At 33.2% G+C, this 10,355-nt stretch overlaps 1 protein-coding gene across 1 annotated transcript; it reads left to right on the top strand.

Moving 5' to 3' along the window:
* Positions 1-1,712: 1,712 nt before the first annotated feature.
* On the top strand, positions 1,713-9,480 carry LOC112728212 (Golgi SNAP receptor complex member 1-2). The gene is made up of 6 exons (XM_025778253.3): positions 1,713-4,258; positions 5,698-5,894; positions 7,596-7,685; positions 7,765-7,836; positions 8,951-9,080; positions 9,171-9,480. The coding sequence occupies exons 1-6, from the start codon at positions 4,117-4,119 to the stop codon at positions 9,266-9,268; spliced, it is 729 nt and encodes a 242-aa protein (XP_025634038.1). The 5' UTR covers positions 1,713-4,116; the 3' UTR covers positions 9,269-9,480.
* Positions 9,481-10,355: the final 875 nt, after the last annotated feature.

Here is a 10,355-nt window from a genome sequence, read left to right as displayed (position 1 = left end):
CTACTTAAAGAGATTGATGGGACAAGACACTATTGTGCGCATGCTAGTGGACAGTTCAAAGAATCTGAAAAACATTACCATGCCACTTACAAAGAGATTCTTGCTGTCAAAAAGGGAATAGAAAAATTCAATTTTCATCTTAGTGCTTATCACTTCACTGTGGAAATGGATAACACCTCTTTCCCATCAATGCTGGAAATCAAGAAAAAAATCCTGCCAGACTCTCAATTGCTAAGATGGAAGGACTGGTTCTCTCGCTATAAATTCGAGGTAAGACACATCAAAGGACACCAAAACACACTTGCAGATTTCCTATCCAGGCCAACCAAAGAACCACCTCCCAAACCAATAGAATCACTCCCCAAACCAATCCATTACATTTGCACCGTGAGCACCTACAACCCTTCATACACCCTTCCATTTTCTGATTGTCCACTTCACAATAACCCATACAGGAGGAAAATTGGTCCTTTTCCCTTCAAAGCAAGACCCCAGACAGAGTTTCAAATAGGCTGTCTAGCCAGACAAACCTTGTTTTACTGGCTACACCAACTCCTTACCATAACCCAAATACATCCAAATCCGAAGTACTTTGACATGGATACCCCTTTTTGCACTATACCAATAATCCAAGGACCTATACCAGAAGAAATGATGTGGTATATCTGGGCTCTGTCTTCTCTATATCCATGTGCTATCATAATACCACTCTTTCCTGTATATCACATCCTGTGTAATAGTACTCAAGCCCATTCTCATCTAGTCCGACTGTTCTCTATGTATGCACCACTTGGAGCATGGAGATGAATGTTATATAATATGCTTGAGCAGCACCAATTATGGGATAAACCCTCTAAGGCAAAACAGAAATTCTGTTGTTTTGTCACCTTACAGAGAGATTATTTTACTGGATGTAGAGCACATACCATAAATGCACATACTATGAACAAGGTTGATATTGTTGGATATTCTACCATATGGCCCACAGATGAAAAGGCAGTCCTCAATGCCTTGGCTAAGTACCTTTGTCAACTTTGGCAGCCTGGACTATATGGAGAAAAAGATGTAGTTGAAGGACTCCCATTTCAATCAGATGTTCCACTGATAACTCTCCAAGAGTTTCAGTCCAGATTTATAACTTCAGGAATAATCAATCAATTTGGACAATACTCCTTTTATACTCCAAGAGACCAGCCCAGTACGTCCACACAGGTTCCAAGCAGAAATTCTAAAGAAGATCTAAATTCTGAAGATCCAGGTGGAAGAGTGTATGCTTTACCACCAAGCCCAAATAGAATTGATGCAGGAATACCCGATGATGCTGAAGGCTCAAACTCAGACCCATATGACCCATATCTGCAAGATGCCCAAGATCCAAATGAAGAGAACACTGAAGACCCGTTTCTCTACCTTCAAGACCCGGATACAGATTTCAGAGCTGTCAATCTAGCTTCTGACTCATCCTTCTCAGACGGTGATGAGACCCTACCAGAAGACTATTTCAAACCGTCTCTTTATTAGAACACTGTTGTTCCCACTATGTATAATTATGAGTGTGCTAGAATAAAGTGACCTCAGTCACATGCTTAGAAAACGCCAAAAAAGATAAGGCTTATCCTTATCCTCCAGTTGGCATTGTATGATAGGTTTGTTTAGATTTCACTTCTATCTAGAGGCCTCTATATAAGGAGGTGCTCACCTCAGTTGTAATCAGATTTCAAGGAACATTGTAATATATCCACTTTTCCTATCTCTCAAAATGTTCTGAATTCTCTTTCTCTCTCTGAAAACTTAGCTAGTGTTATTTCCTTCTTCCTCAATCCAGTGCCATAAAAGTATACTCTGAGCTTGCCTCTTTAAGAGGATCCTGCTCATCAGAAAATGGCATGGATCAGATCCACGGAAATTTCTCATAGTGGAAAAGGGACTCAATGTTATAATGCTAAGTTTTGCTCGGACCCTTTAATCTCGCTCGTTATAATGATTGCCAAGAGTGATTAGGATAAGCAAACTATGCATTGTCTCGTTGTCATCCTGAAATACTGGAGATCCACCCAATTTAAATAGTAAATTTCCACAGAAGTCATTCTTGCTTTAATTATATATCCTAAAGAAACTGTACAGGTTTCAAGTCCCTTTGTTGAATTTAAGGAGTATCCAACCATGGCTTTAGGCTTTTGTTTGGTCAATACTACAAGTTGATTGATTATGTCTGGTTTAACTTTTGCAACCCCAAAAACAAAAAGATGGTTTTTGGTTACGTTGAAGTTGTAAGAGACAAAATTTTTGCCTCAATTATTATTTGGACTTTACAAAAGTTATGCTACAAGTTGGGGTCATAGAAGAATGTATTTTGTTTAGAATTAAGAATTATGTTGTCCATTTGTCCCTTGCTAATTGTTAAAAGAAAGTAAACACAAAAGTAAAACAAGATATCTGCTTTAGTTGACCGGTTTATTGTGTTTAATTACTTGAGGAAAAAAGTATATAAACACGAATTTTTCACTTTAATCATTTTAGAATCGTTTCAAAATTCAAATAATATATACTTTTGTTTTTCTCAGTAAAAAAAAATTTAAAAATGAAGGAAACATTTATTATGTTGCACTTTTAAGAAAGATATTTGTTGTCCTTTAGAATTGAATTTTAATGTGTAAAATAATTTTATATGTGTATTTAATTACATAATATTATTTTAATAAAAATAATTATTTTTATATAAACTACATAAATAATTATTAAAAAATAAATGTCATTAGAGTACTTTACATTATATAAAAATTAAATCATTGAATCTTCGATACATATTAATTGTCGTATGATTACTATCAAAGTATAAAGCTCATTGCTATTTTATTTTAATTTTTCGTAGCCCAATATTTTATAAATAAATTATACTAGATATATATTAAAAGTCAACAACCAAATTTATTATTAATATAAAAAATATATAAAAGTATAAAGTATACAATAAAAATGAATAAAACAACACATATATTAATATACATATGTAAATATTTAGTCTACCTTTGTTTATTGGTATTGGACATTGAAAAAGAGACACACAGAAATAAAATTAATATTTAATAGATAAGACTTTGATAGAGATAATGTGTTCAAAAATACTAAATTAATATATTTTATATTTTTTTAGAAGAAAAGACACAAAAAAACTAATAAAAATATAATTTATTTTTTATTTTTTATATCAAATTTTTATAATTATATTTTTTCATAAATATTTTGTATGAAAAAATAGAATAAATTAAATTTTTATAATTTATTTTAATTAATTATTAAATAAAATATAAAATATTAAACTTTGTATTTATATTCTTTGTGTTTTGTTTTCAATATCCTGTTTTAGTCTCTTGGATTGCGTTTGTTTTTGAGAACAGGATAAATAATACTGAGAACAAGATATAAAAGACAGAGACATAAAATTTTGTATTTTTGTATCCTGTTTGGTGATAAACTAAAAAAAATTATAAAAATATAATTTATTCTCATTTTTTTTATTAAAAAATTTGAGACGAAAAATATAATAATAAAAAATATAATTATAAAAAATTAACAAGAATAATGAAAGAAAAACTGAAAAAATAAGTTGTGTTCTTTATTAGTATCTTCGTGTCCTTTCTGCTACATAAAATACAATAATTCAGTGTCGTTAGACACATTATTTCTGTTCGTATCTTCTCTGACAAATACGATTTTGTGTTTTTGTGTCCAAAAGCATCTTTGGAGACTAATTTTTCGTGTGTACAATATTTTTGTTTATAAATAAGTAACATTTCCAAACCGAAAAAAGGAAACTAAGACCTCCAAAGAAACAAAACATGATTAATCTCATTCATAATTATGGAGTAATAAGCAATGCTAATGAATCTGGACCCGCACATTGACATCAAGTTCTTGTATTAACGAATAACGATGCAGTGAGGTGAGACTTGAAAAACAGAAGCTGAATCAGATCGGACTCAGACTAAGACTTGAACGCGGTTGCATTATATTCCACCTATTACGGTGCACCCGCACCACACGATTCTTCTCCACCACCATTCCGCCACGCTGCAACGGTGAGTAACCGCCGTAGCTGTAAAGAAATCGATCCGAATGAGGGATCAGAATCTTGAGCTGCAGGAATCGGGTTGGGAGGAGCTTCGAAAGGAAGCTCGCAAGATCGAAGGCGATCTCGACGTCAAGCTCTCTTCCTACGCCAAACTCGGCACAAGGTTCACCCAAGGACAATCACCAGGTTCTCTTCTTGGAATTTTTTGTTAAATTAAACGCGCGATAATCATAATTAAATTCGGTTTCTCTGTTTTTTTCTTTTTAGTGATTATTTTAGAAGTGCTAGATTTAAATCAGGTATGGTGCCGTACTAGCTCCTAGCAAATTAGGTTTTGTGTTAGAAATGTTAGCATCAACATGGACTATGTGGAATTGGGGATTGTGAATATAATGTAGGGGATGTGATGATTTTGGATGTAAGAAATTCTCTTCTTACTATGTTTGGTTGTTAATTTCAAGTAGCTTTGATATTAATAGGTTTTACACCACGACAATACGATTAGCATGTTATATAGAATTGAATGTTAGATGTGAAAAGGGCAACATGAAAATAGGTTAGAGTGTTTAGAGAAGGAGGATGTTAAGTTGGATGAGTGAATGCACTAGATAAAATGTGGCTAGAAGCAAAATGCATTAGGGGGATAAGTCCGGATAGTACCTATTCCAGAAAAGATTGCAGAATCTTGTGTTAATGGTTTGGACATACGCAGGAAAGGCCTGTAAAAGTTTCAGTGAAGAGAGTAGATCAGATATGGAGGGTAGTTCAGATGTTTAGAGGTAGAAGTAGATCTAGAACAATCATAAGTATAACTATTAGAAGAGATTGGATTTCAATGGTTTGAATGTAAACATGATTTATTGAGTGGAAATGCTGATGTTGTATGGTCCATGGAGTCAACTGTGCTAGGATGATAATGGTGGGCGATTACATATTTTTGTTTTCTTTTAGTATGGTAATGATGGGCAGAGATACTCTATGAGGGAATTTCGGATGATCTAACCATATTTATATCCTTTGATCCTCATATGCTCACCATTGAGCATGTCATGCTCAAAGTTCCAGAAACTAATAAATAACATAAATCAACGGCGAGGTGAAGGTCTTACATGACCACATATGCAATTTGCATATCAAAGGATCTCCCCCAGTTTATTATGATGTCTACTTCTAAGCTTTTTGCCACATTCATTTATCACCACAAGTTGTTTATCAGATAATGTTATTGGTAGAAAACCTTTTATAATGTACAAATGCTTGATGGTTTAGATTTTTAGGATATTTGTTTTTTGACAGAGAATCTGTCCGAGTCTCTGCAAGTTTAGATCTTTCTGCCCCTATTTTGTCTAAGTAAATAATCTCAGAACAAGGTTTTGTGGAATTCTAGATACATATGTTTCAAACCCAGAGGACTCTTGCATGAATGGACAAATTAGATTAGACATGTGAAACAATTAATGTGTCTTCGTCTGACAGCTTAAATTTTCAAGAGAGTTGTGATAAGTGACAGATACAAAGCTAGTTTTGAAGCTGGATGGATGGGACTATGGGAGAAATTAGTTGCATTTCCAAATTAATAATCTGTCGGTTCCTTACATTTATCGTGATATACATTTTCTTATTAGGTTATGTGGATGGAAGCTCACCATCTCTTGGGTCCAGTAGGTCCTGGAAGTCCATGGAAATGGAAATCCAATCCTTGCTTGAGAAACTGTTGGACATAAATGATTCAATGAGCAGATGTGCTGCATCTGCTGGGCCAGCTACTTCTGTAACTCAAAAGTTGGCTAGGCACAGAGATATTCTTCATGAGTTTACACAGGTATATTTACAGTGCCTTTATGTTTATGTATAATGTAGTTGTGAGCAGCTTGAAAACTGAAAATAATGAATCTGTGGCGGTGCAAATTGTTGAAGTAGATATATTTTGTTGTGCATGACGCATTATGAATTTGTATATTCTTTGTTAAGTAGATGGATAAGCTTGGAATTGGGTTTGGCATGACTGAATTTATAGATTCTGATTTATGAGAATTTATTCATTTGTGTATCTTCTTACTTAGAATTCCTGGGTTGGACATAATGTCAGATGTGAGTGTTATCTCTACTTTAGTGACATCTTTTTTCCATTCTTGATCCAAAATGATATCTTCCTTTGATTTTGGTCATCTTATGCCAAAAGATAAACAAGTGTGTGTATATATATATGGAAAAGTATAGGGTATCAACATATTATCTGCCAACTTATTGCCAACAATAATTAATTATTATATTTTAAACACATATATAAAGAGACACATCCAGAAAATATATCTATAAAGACACTTCTATTAAACACAGCCATAAAAAAGACACTTTTATTAGACACATCCACAAAGACACTTCCATTAAACACAGTTATAAATAAGAGTTGGCAGAAGTTGGCAGAAATGTTGTTGGTAACGTAGCAGGATTGTATATATATATATATATATATATATATATATATATATATATATATATATATATATATAATTTCCTCTTCATTGGTTCAGGGCTGTGACTGAATGGAGCTTTCATTGATTGAATGTTATCTCTGAATGAAAAATGGAAAATTTTAAAACAGAGAGAACCTTTGAAGTCTTTTGTCATCTCCGATTGAGGTTGCAAATGAATAGATTGAATTTGATCTGTCTCTTTACCATGGTCGGACTATCATAAGGAAGCATTATAATGTGCCTAGAATGTGATTATTTTGTCATCTCAATAGTGGCATTCATTACAATCTACAAATTCTGAGGATTAAGGATCTAATAGTAAAATACATGTCCCTCTTACCTGTGCTCTTATGATTTTTCTTTCATTTCATTTTTTGAAATCTGTCAATGCTAGAACTAAATAGGAGAGATAAAGTAATTGAATATGTAGGGAAAGTGATAATCAATATTCTTACATTCCTTGGGCTTGGCCTCAGCCTCAGCCTGTCCCCTTCTATATCCAAAAAAGGAAAAAAAAGAACACTGACAAACAAAGATTTTGTTATTCCATTCCATGCTAACAAAACCAGCTAATATGGACTGGAAATGCATAATGTTTTGGCCCAATGTCAAAGTTCAAGTTAAGACATCTTTCATCCTTTAGAACTTTATGAGCTTTAGAAGATGCCCTATATAAAAAACTGAATATCTCTGCAAAAAATGTTGAGCATTACCCTACAGGAATCTGAGCTTAAGTTTTTCTTACAGTGGTCCTATAATTGTGTAGGCATTACACTCTTAACTGTATTTACATATATGCAGTCCTACCATTGTACCATGAAATTTTTCTTGCATCTCTAACAGGTATATTTTTCTTGGTACTCTGTGTCTAAGCCTACCAACTGTTATGCCAATTTTTTTACTTTTGTATCTGCTTCACAAACCAGCAAGCTTTTGTCATTTAGAACATTACTGTCATAAATTGTACATTGATACAGTACGCTTAAAGTTATTATAACTTTCATAAGCTGACTTCAAACAACCTCGCCGATTGGTATTCTCCTCAGGAATTCAGACGTATCAAGGGGAACATAAACTCAATGAGGGAACATGCTGAACTTTTGAGTTCTGTCAGGGACGATATTACTGATATTAAGGTGAATCATGAGCATGATTTGAGTTAAATTACATAGATGTTTTTCTAGTTGTTGTACTAGACTTACCCTCTTGTGGCAGACATCGGGTAGTATGTCACCAAGGAATCAATTATTACGGGAGAGAGCTGCCATCCATGGAAGTATATCTCATGTAAGTCAAAGTTCTATGAAGTAAAGTTGCATTTATTCTACTTAAATTATCTCTGAGTGTGAACATTTCTTTATGGGCAAGTGGTCACCACTTAATAAGCATTGGTGTGTTAAAAGTCTCACTGGTGGGGGACAAACCATGCTCATTCTCCACGGCTAGTTCAGGGACCGCTAGCTGAAGCCTTTTAGCCTAGATTTGTTATATAGTGTCTTAACTTTTGTACAGTTTTGTGGGCCTTATAAATCATATTTATGTTGAAACGAAAGTCAGAGGCTTCTTTATGCAAACGATTTATATGGTCCTGGTATTGAGATCTTAAGTATCCCGGCAGTACTGAAAGTATTGTCCTTTTTTTTCTTTTGAATATCACTTTGCTCGCATATCTCAATTTTTCATTAAGTTAATCTGTGCACACTTGTTGGTTTGAGTGCCCTGGCATTGATGTTTAGTTTGATATACTTAATTCTTAACGGCATATTGTCTGTTTTATAATTTTATATTTTCAAAATTTTCAGTACAGGTTTATTCATTTTTGCAGAATATCTTCCAATTAGATATACCATTTCCCTAGAAAAAATAGTCTTAAATAATCTATTTATTTTGTTAATGGCTATGTTCACTATTGGCTCTTTATAGCTTACATGAACTCACATTAATAGGTCATATAGAAAAACAATTTAGACTGTGTTTGTTTACAGAGACACAAAATCGTGTTTGGCAGATGAGACATGGACAGAAACATTGTATCCAGAGACACCGAGTTAGTGTATTTTGTGTCCATTCTAATAGAAATGACATAGAGACACTAATAAGAAACAACTTTTTTTATTTTTTTCTTTCATTATTTTTGTTAATTTTTCATAATTATATTTTTCTTCCCAAATTTTTTGAATGAAAAAAATGAAAATAAATTGGACTTTCATAATTTGTTTTAGTTTATTACCAAACAAAATACATTAACATTAATTTTTGTATCTCTGTCATTTGTATCTTGTTCTTAATGTCTTGTTTTGTCCTATTTTCAGAATTAAACGCAGCCTTAAGGTCTTATATTACATGACTATATTATCCTTTGTTAAAGTTTTCTTGATTCACTGTTGATGCTTTTTATCAGATAGATGATGTGATTAGTCAAGCCCAAGCAACAAGAGCTGTCTTAGGTTCTCAAAGAGCATTGTTCGGTGATGTTCAAGGAAAAGTGAAACTTCTCGGTGACAAGTTCCCCGTTATTCGTACCCTACTTGGTATAGCATAAAGAAAAAACTTTTCTAATTAGCCACTGATTTTCGGATTCACCTTATTTTGCTCACCTCCCGTGTGTGTTGCTCTTGCAGTTTCAATTAGAAGGAAGCGCTCAAGGGATACCCTTATTCTGTCGGCAGTAATTGCAGCTTGTACGTTGTTCATCATCATCTACTGGCTTTCAAAGTAATAAGACACAAAACACTATAATCATGGTCCATGAGTCCATCTATATATTGATTGTCCCTAATCGTTGAAGGAGTGGGGATACTAAGCTTTATTTCATTCTCTAGGAGCCTCGTTTTTTGTATGTTAGTTGTTAACTATTGAAAATATGTTATGAATCTTGGACGAGTTTTGATATAAATCAATATCAGATAGTAAAATTTCATTGATCTCCAACGTTTTGTCAAGTAGATTATGGTATTTCACGGTGATTGTTAATATTCCTATAGTTGATTCCAAAAACTCAATATTTAATTATCATCTAGCGGTTCTCATATATCGTTTTTAATTTTACATGAAGATACTTTGTGTGAGATCTTTCACTTAAAGAACTATTAACAACGTGCTGATATCATATGGTATAGATATTATGTTGGAGCCTCGGTGACACTATGGAAAAACTTATAAGGTTTAGGGAAAAAAAAAATCAAATATTTGAGAAAGACTTAATTTAACACCCTCTTTAGGGCAACACGTGCACGTAGCGCATTGTCTATTGAATTTTACATCACCAAAATGAGATGATGTCATTTAACTTGCTCTTACTTAGTAATTGTCGTGCATTAATTGTCGAGCAATTGTTTTCTTTTCTTTTCTTTTCAAATCTATTTTAAAGGGTGAATTTTGAGCAAGAACCAAATTTCAATTTGATGATTGGGAATTGCAAAGCCGCATTTGATTTAGGGAAAACAATATGAATTTGACATATTTTATAAGTTTCAAAAGCTCACTTTTTATATATTTTAAAATTTTTACATAAACATATGTTTGAGAAATTAGGAATTTTGGATTTGAACTTTTTTTGGTGTGTATTAAACTTGTCATAGGGCCATGTCCAAAGACAAGTTGAGTTATGAATCTGCAATTCATTGTCCCCACCAAAGTCTAAAGGCAATAACTCGGTGTAAAAAAAGCTAACTTTGAACACCGAGTGGAGAAAAGTTGACATAAATGTTGATATCTTATTGCGTCGCATTTGAAATCAAGAAAATGTTTTTGCTCTGAATATTAGAATTCAATGTGTCTTATCTAGACGATGTGTCACTTTAACA

Source organism: Arachis hypogaea, chromosome 12, assembly GCF_003086295.3.
Source record: "Arachis hypogaea cultivar Tifrunner chromosome 12, arahy.Tifrunner.gnm2.J5K5, whole genome shotgun sequence".
Taxonomy (NCBI): Eukaryota; Viridiplantae; Streptophyta; class Magnoliopsida; order Fabales; family Fabaceae; genus Arachis; species Arachis hypogaea.
Note: the sequence above shows the minus strand (reverse complement) of the source record. Positions and strands in the feature narration are given on the sequence as shown.